A 21412-nucleotide genomic window follows, 5' to 3' on the forward strand; every position below is an offset into this window, starting at 1 on the left:
AAAAAAAAAAAAACAGACAGGCTTCTCTGTAACCTTATATACGTCAGCAGCTGTGAGCCTTTAGCATACTTCATTCTTTTTTTCTTCATTTCTTTTATTCTGGGTACAGGGGCTGGTGTGCTGTTGCAGGACTGTAAAAACACCTGGTCTGCCTGGGGTATAATTGCTCTCAGCACAGGGAATACAAGCTGGTTTTTTTTTTTTTTTGGAGGATTTCTAACACAGAGGGCATATTGGGCAGGACAGAAATTCAGTCAGCTTTTAAGAGTGTTGTTGCTATAGAGCAATCATTAACATCCCACAGTGGGTGCAAACACTAAAAGTCAGAGGTGCTCTTATGCTTCTCCTAATGTATTTGATTCTGCCAAGACTCCTTCAGTAACAGAGAACCTCGTGTACAGTCTCTAACATACTACTTGTTGTGTTAGCATGTATTTTGGGCATCAACTCAAAGAAACGCAACAAATGGCCTGCTTATAGGATCTTGCTGGCATATATTTTGTATGTGCTAGGGACTTGAGAAAACTCATGAGCTGAGGGAATGGGAATGAAGATGCAAAAAAGCAGGCGCAGAGGTGGGTAGCAACATGGCATAAGTGGCTGAAAGTTTATCAAATGGAGGTTAAGAGCAGCAATTGAGCTCTGCTAGATGTAGTTCTTGGCTTTTTGTGAATCAAATTCATTTCTTCTAGAAACTATTTCTTAACTTCTAATTTTGAGCTTCTGTAGGAAGATGTAAGAACACAGAAAAAAACTTAGTTTAACTCTTCTAATAAACAGGAAAAATTATTATGGAATACTGCAAATGAAAGTGTGAGTCATACAAAATCTATTAAGTACAGAGGTCCATTACTGACTAGGGAAGTAGAGGCTAACACAATGAAGTAAAACAAAGAGTATTTGATTGTTTATTGTTTGCTTATTGTGGTTGTAGAGACTGTTAATCTTAACATGGGACATTTGCTTTATTTTTAATGCATTCTTCCATTTTAACTTATATGAGCTTGTATTCAATATGATACAGATTAAATTTGTCAAACCAATTTGTGAACCATGTGATTTTATTTTTTAGCAGTTCACTAGGGGTAAAGTGAATCCTAGAGTACTAGAAAAGTCCAAAGTGGAAAAGCAGTCCTGAGAAATTATAGATAAGTATTCCTGGGTTTGATTCCTTGAAAGTGTTAGAACAAACAGTATTCCTAAACACAGATATGCTATTTGTAGGGGAACTCATGGTGATGAAGATTGTAATTGGGTGAGGACATAGGACAAAGAACATTAGAAATATTGAATGAGAATGTGATAAAAATGATCTTCCAAATTGTCAGATGTATCTGGTTCCAGTAATCGTATTTGACAAGATATCTGGCCTGGCAGATAAGAGAAGCAATAGATGTTGATGCAACTGGATTCCGGTAAAATTTTGGACTCTGCCCTACGAGAAGTCTTGCCCTACCCCTGTGTTTCCTGAATTGTGGTCTGCTGACCACTGGTCTGTATGTGGCTTCTTCAGAAGAGAATCATAAATGTTGTTTTTCTTACGCAGTTTTCAGCAGAGCTTTGAGGTAGCAGCCTGAGAAACTGAATGTTAACAATGATCCATTGGTGCAGAAAGTATGGGAATCACTTGTTGAAATAACAGTAAGTGGCTTTAGTAGTGATAATGGATTACTGATGACTATAGAATAAACTAAGACTGCACCTCAAATGAGGTCCTGCAGAGGTCTCCCTTGGCTTGGATCGCCAATATGTTCAAGAATAACTTGCTCAGTGGAATAGAAGGTACATTTAGAAAACACTTAAGTCATACCAACTACTTTAAAAGACAATTAAAATGCAAAGTGATCTTGAAAAATTTGAGTTTCTGAAGTCAACAATGTGAAATTTGTTAGACAAATGTAGAATTATGTTGATGAGGGAAGATCATAATTGCATATAAGTACAAAACTGGGCAAAATTGACTAGACAGAGGCATGGGAGAAAATTATCTAAGGTTAATGAACATTGAAGTATAAGAATTGAAATTATTTTAGGGGAAGAAAAAGCTAGAATGTGTTAATAGGAATGTGGTTTGTAAGATAATTGTTCTGAGTAGCTTATCCTTGGTGGGGTCTCGGTTGGCATACTGCCTTGTCTAGGCATCCTGCTTTAAGAAGTGGAAATTGGATTGTCCAAGAGAGATAACAAGAATAGTCAAGAGTTTTGGAAAGCATACCTATGCAAGAAGATTGAAGGCATTAATACATATGGTTTGAAAAGTAAAGACTGTGAGGGAAGGTGTTACCTTGGAAAAATTTATAAGGGCTCTTTATAAGAAGAGAATCTTCTGGGAATAGCTCAAAAAAAATTGGCTTAATTTTTAATAGAATGCATTGTGGTTAGGTCAGCAGTATCTCAGCTAGAAGCCACACTTCTAAATGGAGTCCTGACAATATTAATATGGTTGCAAGCTTGAGAGTAATAAAGATTTCTCCTTCTATTTTCTTGGAGTCATGAGTTATTTTGTTTTCATCTTTATCCAAATTATCCTATGTCTTATTAAAAGAGAATTGACTCAAATTATAGTGATCCAACATCATATGAATAATGAAGTGATGTCAGAGCTGGTAGTTAATAAAATATTTAAGGCTGCTGTCTTTCTTGGAAGACAGATAATGTAGTTGTAGTCGTCTTGTATCGGTAGAAAGAGAGCTTTCAAGTCAGGTGCACTGTATTGTGCTTTTGCCTTTTCAGTGGAATGGGATGCACATGTAAAGATTGAGTAGCATGTGGGAAGTGTAGTTGGGGAGAAAAGCAAGTTAGATGCTGTATGTATAAGACTGCTGAGATTTTTGATATTAAGCACAAAATGTGGAAGAAACACAAGATTTCATAATGATTCAAGAGTGAACTCTTATCACTTCTAACTGCTTTGTAGCCTAGTCCAGTCTTAGTGAATGTTGCTTAATTTTTAATTTCCTGTGATTCACAATTTGTGTATGCATTCACAAGTACCTTTCATCTTTATTTTTTCTCCCCAAGGATTGAGTCAGGCTTCATGATATATCTTTGTTTTTTTGAGCTTGAAATACTAAATTACTTTAGGAATATATCTTTCTTCCAAACAGTTTAGCCACAATGAAACATAAACATTTTTGTTAAAGAACTTTGATTTGCTTGTTTTCATAATTTCTGCTTGCTCCTAAATCATCTTTGGTCTTTGCAATTTTATAAGGATTTCAAATATGTTGAATTATAGTACTTGAAACCAATTTTAATTAGTTGAGGAAATGAAAGCCAACAACTTTGTCATAATTCCATTATATAGCTTTGTTTATAAGGATCCAAAATAATCAGCCTTCGATCTTTACTGTGCAGTTTCTTTTCTTTCAATATGTATATTACAATTCAGTCTTCAGTCTGAATTTTCTGGGTTTATATAAATTTTAAACCCAATGCTATATGTTTGCACTATAGTTGTCAGAATGCTACTATATAGTCTTAATGCTATCTGCTTGTAATATTTTTAAAAAAAAATTTTGTAGTTATAATTTCCAGGGTGTGTGAAAATAATGAAAGAAAACAAAACCCTGAAAATAACTATAAAATAATATTTCATATTGCAGAAACAGTTCAGTAATGGCTAAATGCCAGGATTATTGTGTTCTGATAGGCAGGGGGTTGTCTCATGTTATTGATGTTAGCCAGCTAAAATGGAAGGCTTGTTCTGTGTGTATACTCAACTGGTTATAATAGATTATGAAGAATTGCATCTGTGTTTGTCACTTATATCCATTTAAGTGTATAAATGTAAACTCAAACATTTTCCATAAATTTTTGCTATAAAACCTAACAATGTATACATAACAATCCTTTTTTTTTTTTTTTTGGTGGAAAGTACCTTTATAGAGTGAGATGATGAGATGATCAGGATTGAGTTTCTGTGGGAGATGGGTTGTGGACCAGCAGCTTGCTGACCAGGTAGAGTCCACCAGAACAATATGCAAGGGCAAGAAAGAATTTTTTCTGAAGGCTTCTTACATGTAGGCTGAGATCAGTTGAGCAGGAGATCTAGAGGGCTTCCCAGAAGGGTTCGTGGCCCCCTGTCATCATAAGGCTGGACCTACATGTGTCACCTGATCGATCCTACCACATGGAATTTGTGCTGTGTTTGGTCACGCAGCAAGAAACTGCGGATTTCCATGATGTAATGCACCTTGTTGGCCATGTTAGTGGTGAGGAAGAAAGGGGACGGATTTTCTCACGTGCCTTATAGTGCTTCTGTAAGAGGTGAGGTGACTTAACCTGCAAAAAATTAGTAATACCACTACCTTAGACTACCAGATGATAAATTTAAAGGCTGTGTTCACCTGTAATCAGTGCCTTCCAGAGTAGGGCTTCCATAGTTACCTACTGTACTAAATCTGAAATTGTTACTTGTCTCCTCTCGTTCTTTCACCTCAGGTGTTTAGTGTAGTGTTTTAAATTGGTAAACCCTTGGTAACGTTTTAGAGATGAAAATGCATTTTGTTGGATTTTAAATCCATTTTGTTTACCTTTGTTTTATAGAATTTTTTTTTTTTCCAGTTTAACTTTGTTGGAAGAATCCTTGGACCCAGAGGACTAACAGCTAAACAGCTTGAGGCAGAAACAGGATGCAAGATAATGGTCCGAGGGAAGGGCTCAATGAGGGACAAAAAGAAGGTAAGCTCTTGAAAGGTAGTATAGTTTCAGATGCATAGTCATCTTTCCTAATGCAAAGGAAAAGGGAATGTTCCCCCTGCCTCCCCACCACTAGTGTTCTCATTATAAGCTTCTTCAGTATTGGTATTTACAGATTTACTGGCTAACACTTGCAGCCTGTCTTAAAGAAAGTAAATGTTCATGGCCTATAATGGAGCAATTGGGAGTCTAACTAGCAATTATAAAGTATTTTTCAGTAGTAAACTAACTTCTAATTGTATCACGTTTCACAAAGTAAAGGTGAAGCTGAAGTTAAATATGTTTTATAAGAAAGGATTGTTAACCTTACAGGTGTTCTTAAGAGCTTTCTTGCAAAAGCCACTACTTTGGTATTTCAATATGAGTAATGCAGATTAGAAAATGGATTAATGTATTTGTGGCAATGAATTCTGTCTGTGAACCAGAGTGAACCAATGAGTGAACCAACAACTGCCACATTCTGCTTTTATTTTAAGTTGGAGGGCAGTTGAAATGTAATTAAGGCTATCCCTTGCTCTTTACTGCAATACATATGCTCTGTCCATATAAATAGGAAGACTTTTGTTTTCAGGATAGCATCATCCTGAACGTCAAGTCGGCATGATGGTATCTCCTGGAAATCATTGTTTTTTTGCAATTTTACTTTCTAGCCATTTTTTTCTCTTTGGTTACTGCTTGCTAAACTTGTACCTACATCTGCACTTCAGTTTGAAATGTTCACTTAATAGTACTCTTTTCCTTTTTGTTACTGTGTTTCTTCTTTTGGTTCTTTCTTTAGAAAATCCCTTTTTTTTCCTTATCTGATCTGTCACATAATGCGTTCTGTTGGTATGTATATAGCACATAGCAATTAAAATAGAAAGCTAATGCCTACCCAGTTAAAAATCCCAGACTTTACAAAGCTAATGAACGTTCATTGAACTTCATGTTTTGTCACGGCCCTCTTTCTTATCCTACCTATAGCTATTTCTGGTATTTAGGTTGCTGACTTGTGAATAAAGCTCTGTTCTGAACTGTGGAGGATGTTGTGGTTGTCTAGGCTCTATAGAAGTAAGAGGGTGATGTTGTCTTAAATGATGCTTGATTTATGAAGGAGTTAGAGGCATTTCTTTTTTAAAATCATTCTAATTTACATCCTAAATTCCTTCTACGTTCTAGTTTGCATGAACATTTAACATATAGACTAGTCTTGTTATTATGGAGTTTTAAATTGGCAAAAAACGAACTTCTGGAGTTGATATTTTTGTAAAGGATTTTGAAATGTAGGTTCCTATAAGTGGGGGTGGTGTGAGACATTAAAATTTTCGTGAGTATTAAAATTTCAGCATGCTTCAGTTGTCTTATCAAACTGTGTGGGTGTTGATGCTGTATCTTGAAGCAAAGCGTGTGGTTTCCAATATGTGAACAGTCTTAGTTCCATAATTTTACTTACGACTTTTAATAGTATTCATATTTTTAATATATTCTACTATATTGTAAAAAAGAGGCTATTCTAGGGCAGAAGATTTAATGGAAATATTGCATGCCTTTTACAGTTTGCAGACCTAACTTAGTTTTCATTAGAGAAGAGTGTTCCAGCTATACTGGAAAGCTGCCACTTTTTAGCTGATAGATTAATTAGAAATGACAACTTCTGATTACACATGCATAATATCAACACCAACAAGTATTCTTTAAAATGTGGAAGATTCCAAAATTTACATTAGAAAGGATGAATTATCAAACTACTAACTTAAAAGGAGAAGTACTAATCCCTTAAAAATTAGAATAGTATAAAGTTCATTCAGCTCTTTGCTATTTAACCATAGTTTTAAAAAATACAGATTGCATTTTTATAGCTAGTACAATTCTTCAATTCTACCCAGAAATGAATATCTGTTTATCACCATCCCCGTTTTATTTTAAGAATGAAAATTCTAGTTCTGGGGTAGTTCAGGAGTTAGGTAATGTAACTTTTACTCTGAATAAAATTGTTAGTTCTGGTTCATTTATGTTCATAGGTATCAGAAGCTAAAACATTTCAGGCATCTATTCTTCAGCAGGCTTCTAAGTGAGCCATTAATTGCCTCCGTTTTCTCATGCAGGGACCCGTTCCCCCATAAATGTTCCATTTGCAGATCCTGTTCTAAAAAGCACCCAGAAGAGTGAAGATTACTTCAGATTTCTGGAAGCTGCTGCATGTGTTTCCTGGAGACCTTGACTTGCACCCACAGGTCCCACCTAGCCCCCAGCTGCTCTTTCTCTTCTCCTTCCTTCCCCTCCCATTCAGACTAGCCTGAACAGAAACCAGTGTGGTCCAGTGAATTCCAGATCAGCTGTGGGAGCCATTCTCCAAAACGTAACTAACTGTGCATTTTGTTAGAGCCTTCATTCTTTGAATGGTTTTCCATTTAATAGGTTCTCACTGAAGATAGGTCTAAGTACTTAAGACTGAAGGCATTCTGTTTCAGTGCTATCTGTGTTCCACAAGCCAGTGTAGTATATGTGCATACATTATGTCCTGAGTTCAGATGAGAACATTCTCCACTCTTGTTGGTCATCTGCTTGTATTGTGACTTTATCCATTCAACATTCAGCTAGCTCTTTAACTGTAAAAAGTCTATCGTGTTTAAAGCCCGTGATCTCCTTCCACTGTACTTCACAATCCACCCTTTTCTGTGGGCAGGGGTTTGTCTATTTAGCATGGGCAAGTTTACTGTCTGGGGAAAATATCTTATCCTATAAAAATGGACTTTTTGCACTTTTTTCTCCTTTTTTGTAAAGCTCTTTTCCAAAGAGCGTAAGCTGCTGCAAAAGCTACTGGAGTTTTGCCTTTGAGGAAAAGCTTGTAGGAACTGCAGCCTTCTGAGTATGAGTCTGCTGCTTACCTTTACTTGAAGTAAGAAAAGGAAAACTGTCTGCAACAAGGTCTTAGTTTCAAGTGGATCAGATAGCAGGTAGTACACATTTCAGTCACTGACTAAACCAGTTGGTGGCTTTTATGTCTGTGAGTCTTTACTTTAGCACAGTAAGTGTTAAGACATTTTAGATTAATAGGATGTAAGGATGTCTTAAAGCTATTGCTCTGATGTAGAGCTGGAGAAAACAGAAACGCGTTACCTCTTCTGAAACATCCGTTGCCTGATATTTTTAGAGCACAGGGTACTCAACAATTAGTAGTTTCATGAGATAGTACTACAATTAGTATTGAACATGTACCAACAAAATTGCTTGATAGAAATGCCATCCCTTTCTAGTCTTCATGCCATCTATTTCTAGTCTTTCAATAGCTCTTTTACTGTTCTTAGGTTACTTGAATTAGTCACTTGTTTGGTATATTTTTTCAGTCAGTAGACTTTTTGTCAGTGGTACAAAATGTTCTCTGGTATATTATGTGAACTACCATTGTTGCTGCAGTAGCAAACATCACTTAAGCACTGATTACAATGCAATTTATGGTGCATCTCCTACCCCAACTAGAATAGATCTTTTGGACTGTTTTTCTTTTAAATGTAAGAACAATTTGAAGCTTTATTCAAGACACGATGATCACAAGCAAAATAAATTAAGAACCAGTGACACTTACCAGTTTCAGGAGTAAATACACTTCTTGCTAATTGGCCTGTGCCCCTTTTTCCTTATGAATTAACAGTTGCAGATGAACTCCTCGGTCTTGCAGCACAAGACAGCTAACTTTCTTTGGCAGGCAGAAGTATTGTATTCTCTCATGGAAGGTTAGGTTATGCTTTATTTTGGAAAGCCCTGTCATCCCATCTAGAGGCAATGCTCCAAATAAAGAAATAAGGATATTTTTCGGGGTGGTTTTTTTTTGCGTTTGCTTGAATTGCTTTGAAATTTTGAGGAGATTGTAGGTAAAGGTTAATTCCTATGTATGCTTCATAAGTATATTTGATATCTGCAAACCTGGTTGCCCAGTGCTAGTAATAAAAGAAGCTTTACTGGAGGTGCTAAAGAATCAGTTAGCAGACCTGTGTCATTCACTAATGTGACATTTAAATGACACCAAATACCACCTTCTACTGTTAACTATCCATATCCTTCTCTCTTCCTACCTTGCTAGTGGTTGCAGAATGCAAGAAAAAATATAGAAAGACTGAAAGTGAAACTAAATGTAGGAAAATAAGTTATCTTGATTTACTCTGCAGAAAATTTTCCCCTACTGTGCCAGCCTGTGAACAGAAATAATGAATTAGCAATCTTATGACCAAATCTTCACATGGTCAAGTGACTTGAACTGGCATCAGATCTTGAAACTTACTGACAGCTTTCCCCCAGTAAACAAGGGAAATCCTCAACTCATTTGTGTCTGAGGCTCACCTGATAATCAGAACAAATTTAAAATCAAAACTTTAATTACTGAGAATATCGTGATTAGAACCTGGAGGTATTATGAGTAGGTGGTGGGGGCTCCAAGCATTCTTCAAAGGCTAATGAATCTGTAGCTTTTAAGACTCTGAAGCCATTCTTTGCTTAATCTGATAAATGTACCTGTCACTAGGTAGAGTGGAAAATAGCAATTTTCACACCAATCAAAGAATACTATTTTATAAAAGGGAAGACTAGCTTCTGATAAATAAACAAGAATGTTAAGTTTCTACCTTTCATCTTTGCAACTACTTTCAAACATTGGCAAGCTCACAGGGAGGTGATTCTATTTTCTCTAACATGATCAGCCCTGTTAAGATTATGGGGCGCCAACTCTTTTAAGCATCAACATTTTATTGTCTTGTATTTCCACCTGGGTGTGTTAGGTAGCTTCCTGGTTGCTTTTTTTTCCCCAAAGGTTAAAAGTTTCCTAGGTGACCAGGACTTGAAATCAGAATCAAGTTATATGAGAGAGTATTTCTTAAAATAGCAACCCAAATAAGGGTGGTTACTCATCTGCTTATTTCTTGAGGTTTTGACAGACTAGAGTGTTAGAAGTTTTACATGTCAATATTTGAAAGTTGTTTTTAGCTTGTAATTCCATGCATTAAAAACACTTTTCTCTTTTTGAAGCTTAATGCTCTTTTGCAGAAGGCGTAAGTTCCCTCTTCAGTAAAGTATAAAGTTCTCCTGCAGGGAGGTCATAAGTTGCTCAAGCATTTGAGAAAAGTAGGAGAATTTAACTGTCCTTTCATCAGATTGTTTTACTACATTTACGTGCTGTGTAGGAATGCTATATATTTGTAATATTTTAATACTTATGAATATCTTAACATACATGCAATTTAATTTATAAAGTGAAGTAGCTGTCATTAAATGATAGCTCAGCATACTTACTGAATGTGGTGTTAAGTCCTATTAATGGCAGTTCTAATTATAGGATGCTCAACGTTTATATTCTGTGAAAAATACTGTATGTGTGGACAAATAATAAAGCTATGATGCTGGCACATCCATTGAAATAGAATATATTTAGCAAATTGTAAAGGTCTGTATTTCAGAATGAAATGTTGATCTGTCACTGATATTCTTGTCTTCTGGGAGAAAACTGCATGGTTCAGACCCTTTACCTGTAAAATCAGCCTTGTACACAAGTATGCTGCTGCTATATGACAATTGCAAATATCTGTGTTTTGGAGTTTTGAGTACTTGTCAGTATGGTGAGGTATGAGGAAAAAAAGCCTGCTTTAAGTGCTTGATGATACTGGCATATGATTAAAGTGAAAAGCAAACCAATGTACATAATCACTAAAATTACTGTCCTTTTATAAAAATCCCTTTCTGACAATGTCAGGGGAGCTTCAGGTGCTTACTTTTACTTTTGTAACAACAACTGTCAGAATCCCTCATAAACGTCCATCATGAAGTTTACTTGTTTGTGAAAATGCCTCAAGTTCTGCTTACCAGAAACTCCCTATTAGAGGCAGTATGGACTGGCAATCCAGCATGTTGAATTTTATGGACTAGACTTTAACTGTTTTGCTGCATGTGAATGCTGCAACTTCTCTGTATAAGACAGTGCCAGATTGATGGTTATGTTCGCTTGTTGTTGATATCAACTTTTGTGACTATACTTTAAAGTTAATTGTATGAGCAAGACTGTACAGCTAATTTAAGGTATTATCTATACAGTAGATTCCTGGATCTGATAAGTTCAAGTAAATAAATCTTATTTACATTTCTTCTTAGTAGAAAAATACTTCTGGCATCCGGAGTGCAGCATTTAAGTTATTGCTCTGAGAACAATTAAACTAATAACTTCAGTAAAATATTTCTATTTCAGCTTCACTGAAGCGTAGCCTGTTTCCCTTCTCACTCATAGAGCATAAGTTCTTGAATTATATCCCTGTTAGTCTGCGAGTGGTGACCCTCTGTGAAGAGATGTGAGTTTACAGTAGATATTAACTTATAGCGTTGGATTTAGGGGAGGGGGTCATCACCAGAGAAAGGTTATTACTCTTCACAAGTTACTGATTTAATTACATAAGATTATAATTAAATGTTAAAGGCAGAATAGTAGGAAACACACTTCAGGAAATTCAAAAGGAGGTTGTGTTGAACCTAATATTTAAACATTTCTTGAATTACCCCTAGCTGAGGGCCAAGTTTTTAAGTCCCTTTATAGGGGACCCTTTATAGGTCCCTTTATAGTCCAGCGTCTCTTTTAGACTATATCATCTTTGTTTGCCTATCTTTCTACTTTTGGAGCAATTTCTTTTCCTTACTATATTCAGTTTATATAGATAGTAGTCAAGTGTTGGCACAGTTATCTTGCTTATTTATGGGAGTATGAATTTTACAAGAAGGGAATGTTTTCCTTAAATTTTTCCGTCCTTCAAAACAAAACCATTCTGCCCTTGAAGGGGAGAACATTCCTCAGTTTAAGTAAAAAGACTTGTGCAATAAATTATTTCAAATAGGCAGTATTTGTCAAGCTTTTTATAAAATTAAGTGGCTGAGGGCCGTAAGAATTCTTGTAAACCAATATTAGTCTTTCAGGAAATATCACTCACATGTATCTGATGCAATGTATCTTTAAATAATTTAGGTAACTTTTAGATAATTTTTTGTGTGCTTTTGATTTTTTTTTTAATTGGTTGCTTTTGCAACATGCTTAATATAAAGTTGCAGCTTTGAGCGGTTTTTAACATCATTAAAAAGATGTATGCTGTACTTTGTGATGTGAAAAGCAGCATAAGCCTCTGACTATGATTAACTTTGATATCAGAACTTAGTTGATATACCATTTTGTTCTAAAAACAGTGAAGCTGGGAGTAGTTAATGTTCCGGTTATTGACTTAATTAGACATGAAAATAAGTGAGCTAATGGCAATAAAGAAGTGCTGTTAAAGACGCTGCAAGCTGTAGAGTATGTGGAGCAGTGTAATCTCAGCCACTCTAGTACAAACCAGCTTCTGCACTTCGCTCTCCTTTTATCTTTCTTTTTTGTCAGTTCCCTATGAGCAAAAATATTATCAAGAGGCAAGAGCACCAAGATTATCCTGAAATTGGGAAAAAAGTAGCATGGAGTATAGTGGGAAAAGTATATATCAAGGAAATTTTGAATTACTGTTTGAACATTTGTGTATTAAAAAAGTCTCTCTTTATAAATTTAAATTATAAATTTAAATTATATATCTGTGAACAGTAATTGACTTGTCTTAATCTGTATCATGACAGGAATTGCCTTTCTGAAAAAGTACTCCTAAGCTTTTGTTAGGTGAGAAGTACAGAGTGTGTTAATTTATAAAAAGTTGACTAGGCTGCAGCTCAGAACTGTTAGTACCTGCTATTTGAACAGAAGTTTTAAAAGGCTTGCAGGTCAGTTCCTGCTGAATTATTTTGCGGTATTTAAAAAATCATTTACAAACATACTTACATTTTTACTTCTGTCTAACTGAAAGGAGGGAATAGTTTAAACAATGAAAAGCATTTACTGTATCCTAAAAGTTTTATCATGGCACAAGACTAAGAGAACATATTTTGAGAGGATTAGCCGTATTTTTTTTTTTTAATCAATGAAATAAGTTATTTTGAAATTATCCTTAATGTTACAGGTTAGTCAATGGCATGGATATTATTGCTGTCAGTTAATCATCCATATCTAAAAAGATAAATTGTTTCCTTTTTTTTTTTTAAAGAAGGTACCTAGATGATGATGATTATTTTTAATCCTAAGGCAAGGATTTTTGATTTCTAAAGAAACTTTGTAAATTAGTAAACTTTTAAAATATTTAACACAGGCTTCATTTGACTAAGTCTGTGGAGTGGAAATACTTAGTGTTTTCCTGTGTTTTGCGATTCTAGTTGAACTACTACACAAAAAAATGAAATGATTGTTGCTTTTTTAGTTCACTTTACGATACAGTAGACAGTTGTGATTCACAATCTATTTTTTGCTACATTATTACAAGTTTAAAAATTGTAATAATGCAAATTAGAGCAAAGTTTTTATACTTAATTGTATTACCCAAACGACTTTTTCAACATAGACTCAATTATATTTGTATTAAAGAATATTGTATCTTATTGAGGCAAATTTAAACCTTGTTATTGTATGAGATTTTAACCTGTAATGTTGTATATAATGTTTTAACCTATAATGTTGTTAATGTTGTTTAACCTATAATGAAAGTATCTATAATCAAAGTTATACTTATGTGCGTTCTTGCTTATGAATTAGCGATAAAAGTGAGGTGTTCTTGCAAAGGATTGTCTATTTTCTAGAGATTGTTAAATGAAAGACAAATTGAACTAGTGAGACTTTGCTACACTCAGATATGGCCTTTTTTTATGTAGGATCATATAATTTCTTAAAACCTTAGCTCTCTTGCAGAGATAATACAACTGAGTGTTAGCTAATAACAGTAAAACAGGAGGAGCTGATTTTTGTGAGATTCCACAAGCGATAGATTTGGTGGTATTTTCCTCCCTTCTTCGTGCTGCAGTATAAATGGCTGAGCTAGTGGTTTAGTGGACCTTTAACCACCTGTCACATTTATCAGCACCACTAAACTCTTCTTATGTCCTTGTCTGGACTGTAGATTTTACTAGGTTACAAAAGACTGTCCTTAAATGGATGATACTGTTTGGTATCTGGCTGGGATTTTTTTGAAATTGCTTAAAAGCTAATGGTGTGACTTTATGAGCTTGCTTACCAGCAATGATTGTATTCAGGGGTGGGTTTTGAGTAATTTTGCTGAGTCGCATGAAACTGTGCTTGAATTTCCATCTGGAAGAGACTCTGGACTTTGCTTGAGACTCATCTGGATTTACCTGAACTGCATGAAGGGTGAGTGTGCTTGAGTCCAAGAAAGCATGCTGAACTTTGTTGATTCAAGGAGAAAAGCACCATGTCTGTGTGTTTCCTGAATGTGTATTAGTGCTTTGCAGTTTTCAATAGGAATTTTTGGGCTGCAGGCCAGCAGAATGAACACAAACAGTTGTTTGCCATCCTGCATATGGCTCCTTAGGATCAGATTTAGCGGGTTCGCTGAAACTGATAGGAAAGCTCTTTTGCTTCATGCAAAAGCACAAAATGAGATACTACTATTGATGAAACTAGGTAGTTAAATTACTAACCGAGCGTTTAGGAGCAGAAAGTCAAATATTTCTGTCGTCTTTATTGTTTTCTGGATAGGGAAATAATCTGTATTGTTTTATTGTGGCAAGATACTAGGGTACTATGGAATACTATGAAAAATCATAGAGTATGATAACAATTACAATTTGTAACTTGTAATAGACTTCTGAATAGTTTCCCATTCAAGCTTATTTTTAGATAGTAACAATTTTCCCTTTTGCTCAGGTTAGCTGGCTCTGTGTTAGCCCTTACCTTGCCTAGACTTGGCTTAAAATTGATATTATTAAACATGGGTTACCCTTTTGATATACATGTCCTATATTAGAGTATATTAAGGACATGAATAAAGTTCAAGTAGCTTTGCAGATACTAGTGGACATGCAGTGGGACAGTACCCTTACTTTACAGTTTTTCCAGCTGTATTTCCAAGATGTTATGGGTAGTCTTTACACTTTTCAGATATAGAGGAGAATTTAGTTTTATTGATGATTAGACTTTTCTGAGAGTCATCAACAGCTTATTCCCCCTAATTTTATATGCTTGCTGTATCTTTTTTGGTAGACAGTAAATGGAAAATGCATTGACAGATGTAGGACTCACTAAAATTTGTGCACACTGTGAATATACCTTAGAAATATACACGTGTTAAAACTCATAACAACTCAGTATAAAGTCTGTATTAGGTACCTGCATGAAAGAATTAAAATTTACTCAGACATTTAAGGCCAAATACACAAATCTGTTTTCTTGTTAAAGAAAACATGTTATTCTTGTAGCGATGTAGAACACTTAGTAAAACTTGGCAGTGACTTTTCCGGAACTTGCTTGTAGACTGTTTAACTTCATTAAAAGAATATGACATTCCATGTAAATTGTCCGATTTGATTGTTAAGTGCCACAAACTAGTTATGGAACACACACAACGCACAATATTCATGGTTGCTTGATGACTTTATTATGATGAGTAACTCTTGAATGTAATTTGGGTCATAAATCAATTTACAGTTCTGTGTTCCTGCAGGACAACTGAGAATGTAATCTTGTCCTCTAACCTTTAATAGCGTAAACTGGAGAAAACAGTAAGCTATTTTTGACTATTGAAAATGGAATCTGCAAAATACTGACTCCATTCAGTCAGTTGTCAATAGCTTGCATGTGCGTAACAGAATGGAATAACTGGCAGCTGAAGTAGCTGGAAAACTCTGGCTCTAACAAAATGATGAGAATATCAAGTTCTTGGTTGCTTCTTTAGAAAACGTTACAGAAATGTGTAGAAAACCTGATGAGAATGGGTTGAATTAGCATAGGAGGGAGATGTCTAGTTGGTACAAAAGTGCAATGTATTTGCTACCAAGTTGGTGGGAAGTGCCAGGATGTCTTTATGAGTGAAGTAATAATATTCCTCGGGAATGAACTTACATGCATAGCGTGTATGAGAGCAGTAGAAAATAATTTTTAGAGCAGTTATATTTTCCTAGCAAGAGCTAGAAGAGATTTCTTTTCTTTAAGTCTTTGTAGGATCATTAAGCGTTCACTCTCTGCTGTTCTTTTTTGAACTACTAAGTCAGCATAAACTCTTTGTACTCTTTCATAAAGTTCTCCCGTATTTCATAAGTTGTCTTCATCGTCCTTGCTTTGACATACAGTTCCTCTTGTTTTCTCTAGGGAGATCTTCTTCTGCGGCTCTTTTTCACCGGTATGGTAGTCTTGGTCTCTGCTAACCTCTTTGACTGGTCATGTGCTTTATTGACCATTATAATAAAAAGAGGGTTAATTTCCATGGTGCTTCATGTGTCCTCTGCAAATGTAATGAGATGCCATGAAAGTAACTAAACTGAGTTTTGAATTCTAGCAAGACTTCACATGTTAGTATTAAGGTAGAAAATGATATTAACACTGGAGTTAAACTAGTGTTGCAAGTGGGAGAATTGAATAGTTTGAGTAAGAAAGATGAGATGAAGCTCAGTGACAGTAGACCTCTTGTGCTACTAAAAAAGAGATACTTAAGAGATATTTAAAGAGATATTTAACATGCAGAAGAGCATCTGAAAATGTGTGTGTTGTGGGGAGACAAAAAACATCCAAAATCAAATTTTCCAAGAATCAGGGTGCTTGAATTTGCACTTTTTACTTGCATAGAAGTTATTGGAACACTAGCTCTGAATGGAGGAGCTTTAAAGTTCTCTGTATAGAGTAGGTGAAGGTGTTGCCTTCAGACTTGATTGCAAGTAAGAGGTCTCTGTTGGTAATTTGTAGGTGTGATGTGAGAAATGGGTAAAAATTAAAGGTTAAGACTAATTGGCATCTCTGTTAAAATTCTTGAAATATCTTTTGATTCCTGACAGAAGTAGAATAGGCAATGTAATTATAAGCCAAGCTCTCCTGGCTTTATGCATCAATTTGCCAAGTATACTCAGTACTGTATAAACCAGTTAATAGTTATTTTTATTGCTATAAACCAGTTTGCTCAAGTATTCCCATGTATAAGTAGAAATTAATTGTTACCAAAAAGAAGATAAGAGCAGTCTGTTAACTGAACACCTTGATCTGTCGTGTGGACAGCATATGCATATAATCTAAATGTTTGCGTGTCAGGCTTACTGTTTAACATACTATAAAGTTTTCTGTGGTTAGTAGGTCTGCTGGAGGTGTTTGGTTTTGTTAATGCCGTTGCTGTTTTCCTCCCTCATCTCCTTTCCTACTACTCTGTGTCATGACACGGTAAATTGGGTATGCTGTCTCCAGTGAGGATGGCACTTCATGGAACCCAAAAGGAGGTAGCTGTTCTAACAGGTGCTCATCTGTTGCCTACAGAGAAAGGTTAGAGAGAGGTGGGAGTGTGGGTTTTTTTTCCTTTTTTTTTTGAAATCGCATCCTTTTTATTTATGTATTTATTTTTTTTAATACTGTTGATAGCAGTTGATTATGAAAACTTCCTCCAGTCCAGTAATCAGCAAAATCAGACCTCAGGACTATGAATGAAAAACTGCAAACTGGTGTTTCTGCTCTCCATGTCCCCACTTGCTATAGATCAAGTGCTGTACATCTATCTGCTGTGCATCTTGGCACTCTCAGAAGAGTTCCTGAAATCCTGTTCAAAGCACAGACGTCACTTGCCTTTGTTTGCCTGTTTTAGAGTTAGGATTTTTTGCATTTAGGTACTACTCTTCCTTATGTCAGCATGCTAGTTCTTGTTCTATCCATAGGGTCGTTGGACTCTGGAGGGCAGATATTGAGGTTTTGGCCTGGATGGACGCGTTTTGTTGGATTAAGTGTGATCCTGCACCTTACTGTAGTGGTCCTTAGTGCTTGCTGCTGTGCTGGTACTTGGAATTGTAACAAAGGAAACACTGACGCTACTTGGCCCATTCTGTGGCAAGTTATTGTCCGCTTTAGCAATTGCACATTTGTGTTGAGTAAGGAATAAGCCATTGTTTGAAGAGTGCTGCCCCAAACACGTTAATACCAACGCTGTCACCACTTGTGCACTATTTGGACTGTTTGAGTAAATGGTTACCTGGGATGCTTAGCCTTGCTAGCATGCAGAAATGATTAATGCTTTTCTGGCCTCAGACATTGCTAAAGGACTAGAATGACAAAGCGCATTCAGCCCACTATCTGAATCCACTTGAACTACCTGGCTGTTGATTTAACTGATCCATTTAACTAAATTATATTGGATCCACTTTAAGATGCAGTAGTATTGTTTCTGGTGCCTCACACTTTTGAAATTGCAGTAGTATTCAAGAGGATATTATTTTTAGGTTACTGAGATTTTTAGTTCAACTAGCATGCTGAACTGACAAAGCATATAGTATCATATAATTTCAAGAACTAAAAGTTAAGTATTGACAAATGAAAAATTGTTGACAAATTTAAGATTTAGAATGATTTTTTATAGAGAAAAGTGTAGGCTATTTTGTGTTGAAAGTAAGTATTGTATTCACTGTCCATCTAGTGACTAAATGAGCTTTAAATGACCAAGAAGTCTTTGAGGTGGCTTTGGAGCAATCATTTATGTTTAAAAGTGAATGTTCCCATCTATTTTGACTGATGAAAAGAACTTAAATCTGTGGATTCACATTGTCTCATATAGCATTCAACAAAAAGGTCTTAAGATGAGCTGTATTACGAGCCAAATTAAGGAATAAGTGTAATAGTTATTAATGCAGTTTGAAATACTCTAGCTGATCTGGAAAGCAGTCAAATGTGGCAGGGAAATGAGGGTATTGCAAGGACATAGATTGTGGCAGCCCAAGTAGTGGAATTACTCAGTATCCAGTCTTTTATATGAAAAATTCAATTCAACTTGAAATTTACCTTTTTGGAAGAGTTAACTCAGTAGTAAAATTAACATTCTTCTAAGAAACCTCCTTTTCTGAGAAGAATGAGATTTTTTGAATTTGTGATGTCTTTTGTATACATATGAAGAATCAAATATTTTGAAGAGTAAAACACATTTCCTATTAATTGTTTTTCAGTTCTCTTAGCGTAGTCTGATTTTATTTGGTAACTGGTAGCTCCAGATCTGTCATTTGCCATTTAAGTGCTTTTGTGTTTTTTGAGAGATTCTTCTATTATAGAAGTCAAACTGGATGAAGCATAACAAGTTAGGATGAATCATTTGACCTATTACTGGTGTTCCTATTAAATGCACTTTCATTTGACTTTTTTTGCAAGCAAAATAACTTTCTTAGTTGGGGTTGTAAATATACTAAGCTTGACTAGATAATGCTACACCACCAATCTTGCCAGCTGCAGAAACTTTCAAGGTCTTAGTGTTTTGAATCTAAGTTTTGGGATCCTGGCCTTTTCTTCCACAGTGGTAGATATTGGACTTTGCTAGTGTCTTCAACAGAGAACCACATTTGCAGGGGCATCTCCTTGGAGGGAATATTCAGCTTCCTCTGTCAGTGATCTAATTCTTTGTTGGGCTGTAGCGGGTTGGAGTTCAAATATTCAGGTTGTATTTGCTAGTCAAGGAATGGCTCATATGGACAAAGCAACGGAAGGAACGTAAATATTGCATGGGCAGCAGTGAGTTGATGGTCAATGAGTTTTGCCTTGCTGGCTGCTAACTAAATTGAAGCTACTTTATGGTAAGAAGAAAAGAAAATAAAATGAAGTTGAATGTGTAAAGGAAAAATAAAGCAAATTTGAAGACCTACAAAATGCCAAATAATTTGGGTCACACACTTTCCTGTACAAGCTCACAGTTGTAAATATTAGTTACTGTAAAAAGCCTTTGTAGTTTTTGTTTGGATTTGAATTTCCAGAACACTTTGAGGCTATAGCACTTTATCTGTGCTGGGCTCCAGAGTTAAACTTAATAGTTCAAACGTTAAACAGGTCTCTGAATTAGATATCTCTGCTAATTTTGTCTAATTTTGAAAAAGGGCCTGAGGTCCTGAGTTAGTGGTTGGCTGAATGGTGGTTGGCAATCATGGAATCAGCTAGGAAAGTATGTAATTTACTTGCTTAATTTGATTTAAGCTAAGCCTTTAGGAAGAGAACTGTTTCAACTTCCTTTCATAGCGTACACTTACTTACAGTTGAGTCAGTTAAAGAAAACACTAGCTTGTTTAGAAGTGTGGTGGGTTTTTTTCTCCTATTAGCTTCAAAGTGGTTTATGCTTAATTTAAAAAAAAAAAAAAAAAAAAAAGGTATTCCTCCCAAAATCACATGCTATTCTTTCTTGATTTGAGTTTTGCAAGAGCAATCTTTCAAGCTATCAGTGGCGGACCAGGCTTGTTCAGCATTACTGCCAGATATTTTTTCCCACTTTCTTTAACCTGTGGTCTGCAGTTCTTTGAAACTGTAGGCTACTTCTAAAGCCTCTGTGAAAGTGTCACAGCAAAGAAAGTTCATATTGTGATCTGGGTGCATGCAATTCTAAGAGCTTATGCTTCCAAGAGAGGATATCTGTGGGCCCACAAATTAAAACAAAAAACAAAAAAACCCCTGCTATTCTTGGCAAAGTGACAAATCAAATGATAAGCTAATGATAGTGTGGTTTGACAGTGAGATTTTTCATGATATCTTTAAAGCATAATTAAAAATAAATTATTTTCAGTAATTCTGCCTTTTTTTGGCTGTGTAATTTAACACCATATATACAATATCATTAAAAATACAAGCTAAAGAATTTTTGTTAATTTGAAGGCGTAATGAGCTTAGGTATTGATATTTATGATAGGGTTAACAGTGTCTCAATGAACATGATATTTACTTCCAAGTTAGTTAACCACTATCACATATATATGTATATTAATTGTAAGATCATTTTCCTTCCCTGACGAGTCATGTTCTGCGTAATGTGTGTTCACATATTTATCTCTAAAACCCTGATAAATGCAATCTGTTGTAATGCTTTTAAGACAATAGCTATTTAATGAATGGCTTGTATGTACAGGAGAAAAGAATAAGCTTGATTGCTTACAATCTGACATTTGAAAAAGCATTTTTTTTTTTAGATCTCTGGTATTTGCATATCTAATTGCAATGTAATCAAAACTAAGTGAACTGTAGCTACTTGAAACCAAAAAAGTGAAAGGCAATCATCTTTACAGGGGAAATATCCCACTCATATGCAAGCTTGTCTGAATATTAGAATTATATTCTTCTTGTGTTTAATTATAGGTGTCTGACTGAGCAGTAAATTTATGCTTGTGTATTAAAGGAGTGAATGTGACCCTGAAACATCAGCTTTCCTTTGTTGTAGCAAAGCGTTGGCATTGAGAGAACTTAACAGTGTTGTGTATTTTGGTGATAAGGGATTGTGCCAGAATAGCTGTTAATTACCTGCTTTGTTTGATATGGAAAGTAGTGGTTCCGCACTTTTCTTCCCACCAGTGACAGTACTCAATTAAAACTTGTATTAAACAGTGATAATGCTCTCATTTATCTGGTGGAGGAGACGTGAGGTGAAGAAAATAAACAGCATTTTTTCAGCTGCTTGGAGGCTGTTTTGTTTTTTCATGAACCTACTGACAGTAAAAAAACTATTTAGTACAAGGGTGTTTTTTTTATTCTTTAGAACTCTTAAATGTTGCATTTTATTAATTCTGGCTACAATGGAAGTTGAAAAAAAATCTTTAACTGTAATATGGAAGTTATAAATTTGGAAGATGCTTATCCTATCCTGTTTCCTGCCATTCCTCTTTGTGAAGCATCTGTTGTCGTGGTTTCCTTCTTTCACTGTGT

At 35.4% G+C, this 21412-nt stretch overlaps 1 protein-coding gene across 6 annotated transcripts in view; it reads left to right on the forward strand.

The window, feature by feature from the left end:
• QKI (QKI, KH domain containing RNA binding) overlaps positions 1–21412 on the forward strand; it is a 172098-nt gene that overhangs the window by 65128 nt on the left and 85558 nt on the right. For all 6 annotated transcript variants that reach the window (XR_011140282.1, XR_011140281.1, XM_068938926.1 and 3 more), the window contains exon 3: positions 4567–4683. Coding sequence is in view for 4 of the 6 variants with exons in the window: in XM_068938926.1 (XP_068795027.1) it covers positions 4567–4683 (117 nt within the window). In the remaining 2 variants the exon portion in view is untranslated. The remainder of the gene's footprint in view (positions 1–4566; positions 4684–21412) is intronic.

This window comes from Struthio camelus, chromosome 3 (genome assembly GCF_040807025.1).
Source record: "Struthio camelus isolate bStrCam1 chromosome 3, bStrCam1.hap1, whole genome shotgun sequence".
Taxonomy (NCBI): domain Eukaryota; kingdom Metazoa; phylum Chordata; class Aves; order Struthioniformes; family Struthionidae; genus Struthio; species Struthio camelus.